Below are 16,535 nucleotides of genomic sequence, written 5' to 3'. Positions count from 1 at the left end.
GAGAACCAGGTACAGGGCAAATGCAGAGGAAGGGGAGGAGGGCATTGAGGGACAAAGATACCCCAAGAGAGAATTACAGTATTGAGAAGCCACATATTCCACGAGGGGCTGAGTATCAAGACAACCCACAAGGGGGTGAAACCAGGGACAATCCCCAAATGGTGGATGAGCCACCTGGCCCATGCCAGGCTAATAAGCAAGATACTAAAAGAGGGGGTGAGAGGCTCAAGAACCGAATAAGGGCTGAAGAGCGGGTAAGCCAACACTGAACTAACTCGCAAGATAAGCCTCCAAGCAGGAATGAAGAAGGGAAACGGCCGAGATGTGCTGAATGGGCTAATATATACTCTCTCTGGCTGCCCACTCTGGGCCCTCTTCCTGCTAATTCCTCTGAGGCCAAGAACCTTGGTGTCAACTTTGACGCCACCCCCTCTCCTTCTCTCCTCACATCTCTGACGTCTCTAAGAAGTCAAACTATCAGCTGCACCTCCTCAGAGGTATTCTTCCTTTTCTCACTTTCCCCCAGAAGCTCACCGTCTCCAGATCTCTGGTCCTTTCGAGGCTGGACTATTGCAACAGCCCATTTCTAAATCTTCCTGCCTCTACTCTTCAACCTTTATAACTTATCCAGAACAGGACTGAGAGTCTTGTCCTTGGCTTCAAGTCCAGGGATTACATCTCTCCAGCTCTGAAATCTCTTCACTGGCTCCCTGTGGCTGCAAGGATCAACGTCAAGACCTTGTGCATCGTCCATAAGGCATTCTGAGGCCTGGGACCGCTCTACCTCCAACTTTCTCTTCCAAACATCTTCCTTCTCAAGCTCTCTGCTCATCCACCTCCAGCTCTCTGACAGTCAGATGCTTCTCCAAGCAGAGAGTTGGGGGCAGATATATCTCCTCGGCTGGGGCCTCCCTCTGGAACAGCCTCCCTGTCTTTCTCAAACTTGAGCAGAACCACCTCCGGTTCCCGAAGCAACTCAGGATCTACCTTTTCGCTTTCTCTCTTCCTCTCCCTTGCTGATGCACCTGACTGCTCCGCGCACTGGTCACCCTCTGAAATCGGGCCAAAGCTCCTGCATGTCCAGTTGCCCTCACAATGCCTCTGGTCTCCCCAGCACTTAAAAGAGGCCTTTGCCCGGGTTGGCGGATTCTGCAATTGTGGTGAAGCACATAAACATTCAATGTATTACAAGACTATACACAACGTCTCCAAAAGGCATATGCCTACCAGATGAAGTTCATGTGCATACCCCTTTAAAAAGAGCAAGGAGATTCTAAAGGCTGGTGCACAGAAGATAACTGTAAAACAAATAAATTACATACCTTTCCCTGTTGCATTGAACAATCTACACATCCAACTTGAATATTGCCATGCTTCGTTCCAGGTATTATCTGCAATCTTTCAAAGTCACTTCCCAAAATAACAATATCGCATCCAGATGCATAGGCCTGTACAATGGAAACAAATAATAGCACTGTTAAGAAAAATACAGTAAGTGAATAAATGAAGTAATAGTTTAATTAACTTGCGAAAAAGGTAGCAACCTGTTAGCATACACGCCAATAAATTAGCCAACTCCATAAATTGCATGCAATTTGCACCCTATTTCGGAAGCAACGTCTGTAAGGAGAAGTCACTTATGGTGGTTGGCACCACACAAGAGTAATGGTAAACGAGTGAAGAGAATAATTCGGAGAGGGGTCAAAATGAGTCAATAAGAGGATCGAGTGTCTGAGGAAGTTGGCGAGAAAATTCAGGTTAGAAGAGTTTAAGCCCACTGGGCATTGGATGCCACTGTAACTAAAAGCTGTTAAAACATTTTTTTTAAGGCCCAAAAAGGGACTTATGCTAGGTAAAGGAAAAGAGCAAGTTGTACAGTATTTCAAAATAAAGGGATAGTTTATAAGAAATAAGAGGGAAACAAGGGACTACAAAGAGAGCTGGATGGAGGAGGCAGGAGAGAGTCTGCTGAATGAAAGAAGCAGAATACAACTGGGCGATGAAGAGTCATGCTGGTGCAGGTTGTGACTGAAAGAGGCTGTCAGCAGACCAAGCGACCAGTGTAGTATGTGATTAAGGTAAAGAATATTTTAAGGAATGGGACACACTTAGGGCAAACAAAGAAGTAGAATGAGAAAGACTGTGGTAAGAAAGTTGGTAAAGGAGAAAGCTGCACAAGGGCAACAAACACCAGAACAAAAGCACAGGAGAAAAAAGGGGTTCAGCGAGAGGTGGGGTGAGGGAGGATGGACTAGGCTAATGGGTTAATAAACCATTCCCATACAGGAAGGAGGTTTGACTATGGAAAAGCAGAAGGACAATTGTTAATTAAGTCAAGAGGAGACTAATAAAAGAAAGTGGGGTACTATGGAATGAAGTGCTGCATGAGGGGATGGGAGATCATTTCCAAAAACGTTCAAGGCTGGCAGCATGGCACTTTACATAGTACAGGGTATACGCGTTAAGACATGCAGGTCACATAAGCATAGAGAAACATTGACACAACAACAGAGATTGGGGCTGCACATAAAAACAGAATTCAGGGGCATGGCTCTATCCATGTGTGCAGTATATAGTGAAGGTCTTCAGTCCCTTGCTGAAGAAAGGCCTGGAGAATTGGGGAACTTGGGAAATGAGCAACAGGGTGCAAAAGGAGAGCGTTTGACTTTTTTTTTGCCCGCACCCAAGTTTTCCAGTTTTGGCCCGTCAATGTTCCAGCTGTGCGGGAGTTCCTAGAGAGAATATGTTGCTCAGCCTGATGGCATTCCAAGCAAAGAATCTTGTGAAGTAAAACTGAACAGTCAACATTATCCATCAAGGAAGAAGATTTATATACTTTTTGGTGTTATGAGCCTACTCCCTTCCCCACACCCACAGCCATGAGACAAACTAATATGGGAGAAAATGCTGATGATATGAAAAGCAATACGTGCTTTGGTGAGTATCAGCAATTTTTTATGTGTCTGAGTTTTAGTGTTATCCAAGCGGACGCTGCTGGCAGCAGACAGAGGAGCAGAGTCGGTTGCAATGAAGGTCTTCAAGATGGTGGATGGTGTGTATACATTTTCATGGACCAGAAGTCAGGTGTGCAGCTGCATTAAAATCTATTTTCAACGATGCTGCAAGAAAGGAATGCTGAAAGTCGATGAGCAGAGTTGACATAAATCAGACTGAGAACTTGAATGAAGGATCAAATGTTGCTTGGAGGAGAAAAATATTTACTGCACGCAAAAGACTTAACTGGTACCAAACCATCTGGGATTTAATTTCCAAGAGGCTGGGGTCTATAAAGATAGACAGCAATTTGGTATTTCAGAAAGGGAGAAGACCACCTCTAGGTGAATATAAACCAACAAGTCTTTAATATGGGGATAATGTTTCCTCAATTTACTGGGAGGAAATCAAGATTTAGCAGGGTGGAGTCTGAGTTACTGCACACATCCATGTTTGAATGGTTTTTCGAGGTGTCTTCTAAAATGAAGAATGTATTTGGCTGACAAAAACACAGGGGAGAGCGGTTTATCATCAGTGTGTTAATGAAAGAGGATGTTTGGAGTCTATAGGTTCCCTGTATTGATGGACTATTATGGGGAAGACTATAAAACCTTGAGGTACAACACAGCGGACAGGGTCTGTGTGTGGGGGGTGGGGCAAGTATGCATTATTCAGCAGCCAGATCTGGAAGGTAATGACACAAATGGGACTATGTCCTGTGGAGTTCAGTACACATTTTTAGTTTAGGCAATTTGTTTTATTTTAAAATGTTTTTATTGGAATTGGTAAAAATCGCAGTAAATCAATAGCTTACAAACTGCCATATTGAAAGTTTACAACTCCAATTCAATAACTAACAACAAATAAAACATCAACTTATCTGTCTGTATTCGTGTTTCCATTATCACAATTAAACACTGTCTTGTGGGGAATTGGTTTTCAGTAAGTTACTTCTTGTTGCGGGGTAGCCGAGGGGATGATCCTTTCCTCCATCTCGTGTTCCGTACAGCTACTGTAGTTATAGCAGGTGAAATGTGCGTTTTCAAGGGGGTTTGTCGTCAGAAGGATGAAACATATCCCAAACCAACTTTTTCCATGCTTCAAACGTTGCACTCGCCTCCTCCTCTGCCCTGGAGACCCCTGCACCCCATGTCCTCCTCTCTGCCTTGCGCTCCAGTTCCTTATACAATATTGCATACTGCGGACCGCCTGTCGATTTCCATGCCATTGCAATAGATCTTTTAGCCAGTGTGCATGCCATATCCATAAATTTCACCACATGTTTGAAATTACTTATTCTAGAATATGCCCCTAAGAGGCATTCCTTTCGGGACCAATCATATTTCACTATACCGACACCTCTGCAAGCCTGCTCTATCTTGGCCCAGAAACGTTGCACCTTTACACATCCCCAAAATATATGCATCATTCCCGCCTCCCCCATTCCACACCAGGGGCACTGAGGCCAGGCCCGTTTGTTAAATCCGGCCACCCTGTGTGGCGTCATGTAGGGTCGGTACAGGACATTCAGTAGTGTCAAACAGAATCTAGCATTTCTGGACACCTCCCGAGGGTACGCTAGGACTCTTTCCCATTCTTTTTCGGTGATCTCTATACCCATATCTGCCTCCCATCTCGCTTTCAGCAAAGCGCTACGGGGGTTGGGTTTATCCGTCAGTTGACCATACAATCTGGACACTGGCTTCCACCTGTCACTCAAATTGTACATTAATGTCAACAGGGGATTCACTGTCGGCCCTTCTGGCCATTCTTCCCACTTAACTTCAGCCGCGTGTCTGTCCCTCTGATACCACAATAACTGCCTTTTGGCAACCCCTCCTTTTCCTTTAGCGATGCGAGCACCCTGAAGGTTTCCTCCTCATAAATGTGCCCTCCACGTGTATATGCCCCACCTTTCCCAGTGTCTTACTGTAGCTAGATCAGTTCTCACTTTGCATACATCGGCAGCAATCGGGGTATCAGGCGAGTAAGGGTGTTCAAGGCGGAGCCGCACCCTAGTTCTGTTCCATACCCGTCTACCCAGTGTTACAATCATGGGGGTGCTCCCCAAGCAGCTCAGGGTGACCCACAATATTTATTTTAAGCTTAGAGGAGCCACTATGTGCCGAAGCAGCACTGTTTCCATTGTGGCCTCATTTTAGAGCCATCGAGCGACGAAACTGAATTGAGCGGCTAAGTAGTATTTTTCAAAAATCTGTGAGTTGTATGCCCCCTTCGCTAGTTGGCAGGGTCAGAGTGGTTGGAGACAGTTTATGGTGGGAAGTACCCCATAGGAACTCTCGGAGCAGCACATCTAGTATGCAGAAGGAGGAGGCCTTGATGTAGTAATTTATGTTTTAAAAGTGATTTAGAAATCTCGGAAGGAAAATCATTTTAGCGATTGACGCTCCACCCATCATTGATAGAGGGAGTCTGGACCAGATTTTCATAATCCCTTCACCACTGCCACAGTGTTGCTTTCGTGCATCAGCTCCGGTGTAAGACGTATGTTTACCCCCCAAGTACCGGAACAAGTCCAGTTGCCTTTGGATGCCCACATCCGGTAAGTCTACCATATTCTTTCCCTTCAGACCCGCTTGCGGAAAAATGCAGGACTTCTGTCTGCTGAAGCGTATCCCAGAGACTTTTGCATAGTTGTCCAGCACTTCCAACATCACTGGCGCGTTAAGGTGCGGGTCCCTCACATGCAGAAGGACATCGTCCGCATACAGTGAGATTATGTGGTTTGTTCCACCCACCTGCATCAAAGAATTTTCTAAAGTAAATTGCAATTGGTTCAAGCCCTAGTATGTACAGCATGGACGATAATGGGCATCCCTGTTGGGTGCCTCTCCGGATGTCCCAGGCTGATGACAGTTCTCCCAGATTTTACCCACACTACTGGCATGGTGTGCAGTATCTTTATCCATCGAACTAATCTTTCCCCAAACCTTTATTCTCTCAGCACTGCCAGTAGCCAATCCCAGTACATAGAATCGAATGCTTTGATGGCGTCCAGCGATAGTATCGCAAGGTGGCCGCTCTCATCCGCTGTTTGCGCCATGACATGTTGCAGTCTGCGCAGGTTTGCCGTTGTGCTGCGGCCCAGTACGAATCTGTTCTGGTCGTCATGCACTAGTCCGCCCACCACCCTGGATAGCCGTTTGGCCAGTATGGTAGTCAATATCTTGACATCATAATTTAGCATCGCTAGTGGGTGATATGAGTCGCAATCATCCGTGGGTTTACCCGGTTTGGGTATCAGAACCACCAGTGTCTCCCTCATACTTTTCGGTAGTGCCCCCACTTCGTATGCTTCCATGAACACTTCGTGTAGCAGTGTTGTATCCTTTGTAGAACTCCAAGGGTAGTCCGTCACTTCCAGGGGTCCTCCTGGTGGTTAGAGATCTAATTGCCTTACCCACGTCTTCAGGCGAGATGTCCCTATCCAGTTCCTCGCATTGTGTCGTGCCTAATTTGGGCAGCTCCATCTCTTCTAACGTGCCTTGTATGTCTTCTTGTGATACTAATGTGTCGTGGGCACATACGCGGGAGTAGAATGTTGCAAAGGTAGCATTGATCGACTGCTGTGTTCTGTGGGTAGTGCCTTTGTCATCCCCGAGTGCTGTAAGGTGTCTCGGATGTTCCCTTTTACACAGCCACGGCAGTAGCCTGCCCGGTTTGTCCCCCTCTGTATGAACTCTTGTTCTCGCTATGTGGTCAAACATCAACAGCCTCTCCCAGCCATCCTGGCAGTTACGCCTTGCCTCACCCAGTTTTGCTTCCTCCTCCCTGGTCCCCTTGGTGTTAGCCTCCATCTGCTTGATTACCTCCTCTTGTTTCTCCATTTCTGCCCTTAGCGTTTTACTGATACCCCCTGCTCCAGCTATGACCTCACCCCGCACCACTACCTTCAGTGCCTCCCACACCGTGCTCCAGCGCCACACACTGCCCGCCATAAAGGAATGGGGGCGCCTAGGGCCCTGCACCGTCGAATTCATAATCAGTGGCGAGTGATCAGAAATCGACCTGCCCAGGTATTGAGCAGACTTATCTGTGGCAGGTGGTCCCTTCCCATGAATATGTAATCTATTCTGGTGTACAGGCCGTGTGGTGGAGAGAAATAGGAGTACCCTCTGTCTGTGGGTTGTAGCTCTCTCCAGACATCAACTAGATCAAGGTGGGACAGTGCCATGTTTAGTGCCGAAGAGGCTGCTGCCGCCCGGTTCAGTGGTGGGTCAGACCTGTCTAGGTCCAAGTCTCTCGCACAATTAAAATCCTCCCCGCCCTCCCAGATGAAAAAAACTCTGTGTTGGGTCATTCTGGCACATAGTGCATTGAGGTGCGCAGGGATACCATGGTTAGGAAAGTAGGAGTTGACTATGCATATATCCGCTGAAGGGTGTCTCAGGGTATATCCACGTAAACACGGCCAAGCATACTTGGAGTATGCCACACCATATCCTTGCCCGCCCCTGCATCCCTTCAGCTTGGTCAAGGCTTCCTCTGTGAGGTGAGTCTCTTGCAGCAGGGCAATGGATACTTTTTTCCTGCTCAAGAAGGATTTGACCCGGTTTCTGCGTAAATAAGTACCCAGTCCCTGTACGTTCCACGTCATCACCTTCATTTGAGCTGCCATGGCCGCTTGGTGCAATTCCCCTCAGCCCCCCCCCGCATAGTCTCAGCCCTGGTTCCCCTCCATCCCAGTACACCCAGCCTTGCTTCACTTCCCGTTGTTGCATATGAACACCCCCATATTGCCACCACTCCGTATGAAGACCTTGTATCTAACAAAACAACAAGCAAAACCAAATAACTACACCCAGCTGCTGCTTTGGACCTGCAGCGCTCAGGCACCCCAGCACCTCTCAGACCCATCCGGGCCATTGAGTGCGAGTATCGCCATGCTAGCAACAGGCCTGCACTAATCGTTCCGTGGGTTGGGCCTGTAAGCCCAGGTCAAGTGGCCAAGCAGCCCTCCCTCCCGATTCCAATTCTATAGCAATGCTGTAATGGGAAAAAGACCGCATTTGGTGGACTTACCACTGTCTTTAATGGGCAGCTTTCTTCCCCAGTGCCCGCCCCCTCCCCTGTTCTGTAGTGGTGGCTGGCTCTTCCTCTCTTGCCAGGTTGTTGTGCTCCAGCCACATATTGGCCACAGCAGGAGTTTCCAGGAACATGGCCCGCCCTTTGTAGATCACTTTGTCTGGATGGGTAGATTAGCATGTATTTTAGGTTGTTGCCTGAGCCTGGCCTTGATCGGGATGAAGGAGTTCCTTACACGTTGCACTGTGGGTGTGTAGTCGGGGGTATATGGCTATTTTGGAGTGGTCTCTCTGTATCTCCTCCCCCTTCTCCTGAAAATTTAAGTATGATCTCTCTGTCCTGGAAGTTCAGGATCATTGCCATCTTTGGGCGGGGGTGTGATCCCAGTAGTGGTTTCTTATTTAGCGATCTATGGGCCCTTTCCACTGCAAAACCCTGTGAGAGTAGTCCGGCGCCAATCTACTGTTGCAGCAAGGTTTCGACAAATCCGGTCAGGTTCAGGCCTTCCATTCCCTCATGAACACCCTGTAGGTGAACATTATTGCGTCGGGCCCACCCTTCGTCGTCTTCAGACTTTGACTCGCGTGTTGCCACCTTTTTTTCGAGCGCTTGCACTTTAGCTTTCAGGTCTACCGTGGTCCTATTTGTTTCTTGGAGCCCAGCCTCCACGGTTGTTACTCTCTGACAGTTTGCGAACGCACCGTCGCATCAGTTGCATATCAGTCTTGACCTCCTCGATTTTAGTGTCTATAAATGACCTGAGTGCAGCTATGGCCTCCAGTACCTGCCCGTCTCCATTTTCTTCTCCCAAGGCCTGCTGTTCACTGCGCACCGCCCTGTGCTGGGGCCCGCGGCCTGGTCGCAGCAAAGTAATCCATAATTGTTGATTTTGCTGGTAGGGGATATGGTCCCTTGATTAGTACATAGTTTGGTTACCAGTCTAGTTCGGTGTCCCTTTAATCTTAACTTGGCGTCTCCCATTGAAGTGCTGAAGTTGTGTGCCGGCTTCAGCTGTCCAGGGGGCAAAATCTGGGTTGGTTGTGGTGATTAAGTTTCTTTGTGCCCAGGCAGTGCCCTTTCAGGGGGACAATAGTCTGAATTCCTGAATCGTCAGGGTGTTATAGTGAGTGCAGACTCATCCATCCGTCCCAAATGTGCTGCTCCACTTCCTGTGGAATTTATGCCCAGCCCCCTGGCTCTACAGAACCCACTGCACTGTCCTTATTCCTCCTTGCCCACTTTGGATCAGGGTGTTTCTAGTGGTAGCTGCTGTCCACCGCCACGCCTCCGGTGCCTATTCGTGACTTGGGTCAAATTCAGCATCTGGGCTTTCCTAGATCTGGTGCTACTGTCCCACCTATGTAGTTCCTGGCCCCCAGTGCCTCTTTTACGGTAGTAGTGTGATCTGACTATTATCGTGCAGTAGATATCCGTTGGTCGCAGCAAACCATGTGCCGTCCTCCTGGACACTTGTAAAACCTGCTCAATGTAAGGGCAATTAAAGTAACCCACTCGCAGTCACTTTGTTGGTGTCAATATGTCGCTGGACATATTCCAGTGGCTATGGGCAGGGTTAGGTACCAATCCACAGGGTGCTGCACTTGCACAATCAGGGGTCTGCTTTGCTTAAAAGGTGTCCCTTTGCGAGCTTGCAGATCGATGCTGGCACCAAAGTTATTTTATTATGGTTTCCCTCCTGGTTATAGAGGTAGGATACAGTCCTCCAATTGTGGCGGGGTTGTTCCCCGCCGCGCTATGTGCCATCGCCCTGTCCCCGTAATGTGGGTCGCACAGGAACCTTGGTTTTGGTCAGGTGGTTTGGTTCACCCTTGCCCGCTGGAAATGTTACGTGGCTCACCTCGCCGGTATCTGCTGTTGCCAGATGTCCAGGGGGGGGGGGGGGGGGGGGGGGGGGGGTGTTCTGGTTCGCTTTATGCATCTTCCAGAGCAGCGCGGCACGTCTTGGCAGGCAAAGTAGGTCCCTTGTGGAATGGTGCAGCTTTCCTTGTCCTCAGCCAGACCAGTTGTCTTTACGCTAGCGGCTGTTCCGCCTTTTCCATTTTGGTTTCCCTCCGTCTCCTGAGTCACTTTCAGGAACCGGGGTGCACCGTGCCCCTCCGTGGTGTCTCAGTACCTGCCCCAGTCAAGGAGATATGCCGGCCTCGCTACCTTGATGGCCGCCGTGACCAGGAGCGCAGCTCTCCGCGCAGCCCAGTCTCTCCACGTCCCGATTCAGGTGGCCCGCCTCACCGGCCATCTAGAGACAGTTGTGTTCTCCCACGGCAGAGGGAGAATCAGAGTCTTCGTCGGTAGCCTTTATTCAAGGGCAGCCCTGTGGCGTTTCTCGCCCCTCCTCTTCACCGCCGCAGAGCAACTGCATCAGTCACCATTTTGATCGCCTCAAGGGCTCGCCTACTAAGGCTCGGTTCTGCGGTGTCCCGGCTCCGATTTTTGTCAGATTTTCTTTGGGGACCCTGGCAACCACTTCATCTTTCTGTGGGAGTACTTGTTAGTTCATAACTTTTCCTGTGTCTGCAGCATCGACAGAAGGATCTCAGCGGGTGCTCTGCCTAGCGACGACCTCACGCCATGAGCTCAGGCCATGCCCCCTTTAGTTTAGGCTATTAGGTGCAACCTAGAAACTGAAACCATTGCATTAGAGTACAGTTAGAAGGGAGAGAACATGTGAGGTGAGGAGGGACACACAGCATGTGGGTGAGGTTTGGTTATTTAACCACTCATTCACAACCCATGGTCATGCTAATTCCTGTGGCCATTTCCACCCACTGTCTGCCCTTCACGCCCTAAATACATTCTACTGGGATCTCTATGAGCTCCCTCTATCAAGCAACAATATCAAACTCTATCTTGCCAATGTATTTTTTCTAAGCAGTCTTCTGGCAGTCAATGTCTTAGTTGCAACTGTAAATTGCTACTGGTGTAATAAAGATGCCTTAACCAAGTGTGCCTCCGACCACTTGATTTATGTGTCTCCCATGCACTGAAACCCAGGTAAAAAAAGGCAACAACAAAGCTAACAGTTTTGGCTTGTGGTATTAGATAATAATTTGCCAGGTACTGACATCATATGCCCAGTTAATCAATTTTCCAGCTGTTGCGATATCATGGCCAAGTAATACCATTATATCAGTGCCTGGCAAATGACTACACAAAATCCAATGCTTGTTCCAAATAGGAACACCCACAATTCCGGACTGAATGATGTGGAAATGGAGGGCTTAGAGAGATGCAAGTTAATTAACATAACAATGTACTATAATGAATCCTGCAGAGTCATCACTGAGCCCCAGAAGTGTCGACTCCCTTAGGAGGGACGCAGTATTCATCCTTTTGTGAGGACAAAGATCCTGTACTCCCTGAATACCTGATTGCATGCTGTCTCAACCCAAAGAACATTATGTGAAAACCCACCTCAACAGAATAGGTTTAGCATCTTAGGAATCCATGGGTCAAATGTGATGTCCCCCGATTATAATGGTTCTGTCTTGGGTAAAATTCCGGAACACAATATCACTGCACATAATATTAATATAACATCTTCTGTTTCCAACAAACTGAAATCCAACAAACAATTGAAACAAATTAACCTTGAAAAGTGTAAAAACGTTATTGACTTCAAGTCCCATAACTCGTATGGTACTGGGACGAGGAGGAGGAGAGAGGAGTTCATGTGGAACAGGAACAGCCCCGAGCAAAAGACAGCGTAGTTGTTTTCCAAGATCATCAGCTGTGCAGGAGATTTAAAAATGCTGGAGCTTACTATGCTCAAGAGGGAGAGGAGAAGGTGGTCGCAGCCTGACGGAAGGAGAAGGAGCAGAAAGCTATGGTGGACGCAGAATGGGAGACAAGCTCAGAGGCAGAGTCACAGGGGCGGGCCGTGCTGAAGGAGCACGACGCTCACGGGTAATCGCCAGGAGGCATTGCATGCCGAAGGAGAGAGACTCTGGTGGAAGTCAGCTGCTGCAGGACCCAACGAGAAGCAGTCTTGCGGAACGGCAACAGTTCCATTAGCAGATGCACAAGAGAATGATGTGGGAACCAAGAAGCCTGGAACCCGCATTGCCACCAACCAAGAGCCTTTAAAGAAGAGACAAAAAGGCAAAATGGGTACAACACTCCTTACATGGGATATCAGTTTGGGGAAGCCTAGAACCCACATTGCCATAAGTAAAGAAACAGGCAAACATTGTACAATTCTCCTCCTATGGTTGGTGTGGAGAAAGATGAACAAACATTGCCACAATCAGAGAAACATTAACAGTTGTGTGAAGTTAAAACCATTCCAGTTAGGCAAGTAAACCAGAAAAGGAGTAGTTGCTTTGAACATTGTTTCCACAACACTGTTTATAATGACAAAGTATTGCTTTATCATCCTGAAAAACTATGGTATAACAAGAGACATTTGCTTTACTATCTCGACAAAAGTATTGTACATAGCAGACTGTTGTTCCATCATACTAAGCAATCATGTTTACATCTTGTGAATAATACTTTGTGAAAGAAACAGATGCTTTGGTTTTGAACAAGTGTTCTGGGGAAGAGATTTACAATTTGAGGAACGTGTTGGATGAAAGAGACATTTATCATTGAGCTGAATTCAATACTGTTGGAACAAAACTCTTTCTAAAGTCTTCCTGAATTGATTCAGGGGAAGGTAATCAAATCCTGGACACCTTTGTTGGAGTGAAAATTTTGAACTTTTGCACATTTTTGATAAACTGGAAACTGACCCCTTTACCTTACACATTTTGGTTGTATATGTTACTGTGAGGGTCAAATATATATGGACAGAAGGTCAATTTTCTTTACTTTTATTTTGCTAGAGAGGAACATTCTTGTTAGGGTAGGGACAGATAGGATTCATCCCATCCCCCTTTAATTTTGAATAGACATGGCAAATGTTGAGAAAACTACAAGTTTGTTTCCGTCTCTCATTTCTGACACCTCACAGTACATAATATAATGATGCTGGTGCAGGTCAGTTATAACAAACTTTATAGCATAGTGCCACACTGGGTTTGTAGGTATGAGGAACCCTAAGGAACACCCTCTACCGACCGTCTTTCAACGGCAACTGATAAATCTTACAAATAAAATTAAACTGATTCTAAACAATGCCATCCCAGAAAGGAACGGCTACAGTCAATCAACTATTTACATAGTGCTATGTGTTGCTCACTGGTTAACTGTAAAGTGTAACCATATAAAAACACTTCCCCTCCTTCGACACAAAAGAAAATTAGCTAGTAAAGATGGTGCATACTGCATTAACATTCTGAACACCTCCTTTACCTTCCTCACTTTCCTACCATTTCTTTGTTCCAAATTCTTCCGTCCTCTACTACCATGGCATCTTTCAGCACCTTTCTGACTACTATTGGATCATTGTACTTACTCTGCCCTTTGGGCACAAAATCTGATTTCTTTATTCCTACTTCTTCTCCTTCTGCTATTTGAGATTCATTGACATTCTTAAGCCTATCAAACTCGATTTCATACTTAACATTTTATCTTCCACACTCTCAATTTCTCTCTGTCCCACTCCACAAAGTATGCCCTCCCCTGTCAAGGTTGACTGACAGACTTATAGGGCATTGTCCTTCTCAACACTTCGAACGGCACTAATCCAGTCATGGACTGTGGAGCCAACTTGTATGCATATACCTGCGTCTATATCATTTCTTCCTAGCTCCTCCCCCGTTTCACTGCCATCCCAATCCCCTGCATTAAGATGCGGTTGAAGCGCTCCACCAGACCATTAGTTTCTGGGTGATAGAGTACCATTTTAAGATGTTTCACACCTATACCCACCAGGAAACTTTCCATGATCCTAGAAGAGAGTTGTACACCATTGTTCATAATAAGCTTCTTGGGAAAAGCCCTCCCTTTGAAACACCTTATTGTGAAACCGCACCACAGCCTCTGAATCATCTTCATACACCATCACAACTTCCAGCCATTTAGAATAGACCTCTAAAAGCCCTATCACATATTTCTAAATGCCCCTCTCTCCTACCACGGTCCAAAAATGTCGTGCCACTAATTCCCCATGGCATTCTCGGTAGTACCAGTGGCCTCAGCGGCTGCACATAATTTCTCAACGTATTGTCCATATCACCACGCATCGTACAATACTTGATAAGCTCCTCTATGTGGGTGTCCAACCCCAGCCACGAATAGTCCACCCTCAAACTTCCCTTGGTCATCCTTAGATGTCCCTCATGGCTCAATTCAAGAAGCTTTTTCCTCACTCCCAAAGGAGGCACAAAGCTCCCAGCCTTACACAGAAACTCACCCTCCATGATGATTTCATCCTTAACCCGGTGGAAAACACCAAATATATCCTTGCTGGTCCATACAGATCAATTATTCAATACCCAGTTCTTCACCTTCATTAGTTCGGCATCCACTCGCTCTGCCGCTTTCCATTCTTTCTCACTGATGACACTTCACACCTGAAAGTTCCACATTCCTTTCATCACTGTCTTCCGCTTCAGCACAGCCCACCTCATTTCCACTAATGGCCCTGGAGAGAAAATGCACCAAAACAGTCTCCTTTCCTGGAACATGTTCTACAATATGCTGGTGGCCCTGCATGGAAGTGACCCACCTAGCAATCCTCCGAGCCACTCTACCCAGTCCCTCGGACATGAACACACCAACAAGGGCTTGTGATCAGTGACATTTTTGAAATCTCAACCCCATAGAAAGGCCTTAAATTGTTGAATGGCCCAAACCACACACAATGCTTCTCTCTCCATCACTGAGTAACGTGTTTCCGCTCCTCTCAACACCCGTGACCCAAACACAACAATCCTCGCCATGCCTTATTGCCTTTGGAGTAGAACTGCACCCAATTCAGTATCACTCGCATCCGTTATGACATCCGCTCCACAGCTTGTATCAAAACTGCTCAATGCAGGAGCACTTGCGTTCCAAACCTCATGAAACTCCATTTGACAGTCATTCGACCACTGAAACATAACATAAGGACATTTTGCATGAAGGGTGTTATCACACGGATCTACAAAACATCTAACAGAATGTGCATAGTATTCTACCATGCCCAAAAATGACATAACCCCTTGCTTATCCTTTGGTGACTCCAACCTCATTATGGCAGAAGCTAGTTCCTGCTTCGGCTCCAACCCCTTTTCAAAGAATGTGTTGACTAAATCTATCACTTCTACTCTGAACCTGCACTTCTCCTTACGAAGAGTGAGGCCAACGCTGCTGAGGATGTACAATATATGCCCCAATCTCTGGTAATGCTCCTTAACAATGTTTTGGGTAATCAGCAAGTAAAATATAGAACTCCCCAAACATCCTTTAGTATACTATGCATCACTCTTTGAAATAACAAAGCTGCCGACACAAGATCAAATGGCATCCTCCTAAATCTATATGTACCCTCATATGTAACAAATGTGGTATAATCCCTGCAATAGAATCTGCGTCACCACTAGTATAATGATGTGGAGGAAGGAGAGTTATAACGTACTTCATTGAATATAATGCAAAAGTAAGTTCGTAGGTATGCAGACCCCTTGAGCACACCCTCTCCTGACCTTCTTCCGATACATTACTCACCGTAATCGTATTTCTGATGCTTGTATCTGCTTAGATTCACATGCTGTGCATAGGCCAACATCTAGTGGAAGCTGCGGAGTATTACAGTTTGTTTTTCGAAAATCGAAAATGGGAGTCGACACAGGGCGTGCCAGTAATACTATCCCTAGTGTGACGTCCACTGTACCCATGATCCCTCACGCGTGTAGGACCCCTCAGATTGTATTTTTTCTGACATGAGGTAGAGCATGAGGAGTAGTGCGAGTACAGATAATCCAAGCAGATTGAAAGAAAGGTAAGACAACAAGCATCCATGCGCCTTCTCTCAGAGGGGAGGAAGGGTGGGTCGCATGTGAATCTAAGCAGATACAAGCATCAGAAATACGATTACGGTGAGTAATGTATCCCTTCTGAGGCTTGTGGAATCTGCTTAGATCACATGCTGTGCATAGATTAGCGAGCAGTACCTGAAGGAGGTGGGATGTGAGAAGGGTCATGAACAAATAAATGTCTTAGAACCGCTTGTCCCACTTGGTATCTGTCTTGGAATGGGTGTCAATGCAGTAGTGCTGAGTAAAAGTGTGAATAGAGCTCCAAGTAGCTGCTTTACAAATGGTGTCAAGGGGTACATTTGCAATGAAAGCCAGAGTGGCCCCAATGCCTCTTGTAGAGTGGGCTCTTGGCGTGAAAGGCAGAGTTTTTTCAGAAAGGGAGTAACACAGCTGGATACAGTTAATAATCCACTTAGAGATGGCACCTTTAGAGACGCAATCCCCCTCTCTGCCTGGAGCTACGGAGACAAACAGTTGGTTTTCTTTAGCGGTCTGGTCTTGTTTACATAGTATAGGACCGCCCTACGCACATCTAGGGTGTGTAGTTTCACCTCAGCCGAACTCTGTGGGTCT

At 46.8% G+C, this 16,535-nt stretch overlaps 1 protein-coding gene across 2 annotated transcripts in view; it reads right to left on the bottom strand.

Annotated features, from left to right (window-relative positions):
* DMXL1 (Dmx like 1) overlaps positions 1 to 16,535 on the bottom strand; it is a 1,868,248-nt gene that overhangs the window by 1,783,996 nt on the left and 67,717 nt on the right. For both annotated transcript variants that reach the window (XM_069625559.1, XM_069625560.1), the window contains exon 2: positions 1,323 to 1,448. In XM_069625559.1, coding sequence (XP_069481660.1) covers positions 1,323 to 1,448 — 126 coding nt within the window. The remainder of the gene's footprint in view (positions 1 to 1,322; positions 1,449 to 16,535) is intronic.

Source organism: Ambystoma mexicanum, chromosome 6p (assembly GCF_040938575.1).
Source record: "Ambystoma mexicanum isolate Mex_15411 chromosome 6p, UKY_AmexF1_1, whole genome shotgun sequence".
NCBI lineage: Eukaryota > Metazoa > Chordata > Amphibia > Caudata > Ambystomatidae > Ambystoma > Ambystoma mexicanum.
This window is presented reverse-complemented; position numbering and strand designations above follow the sequence as displayed.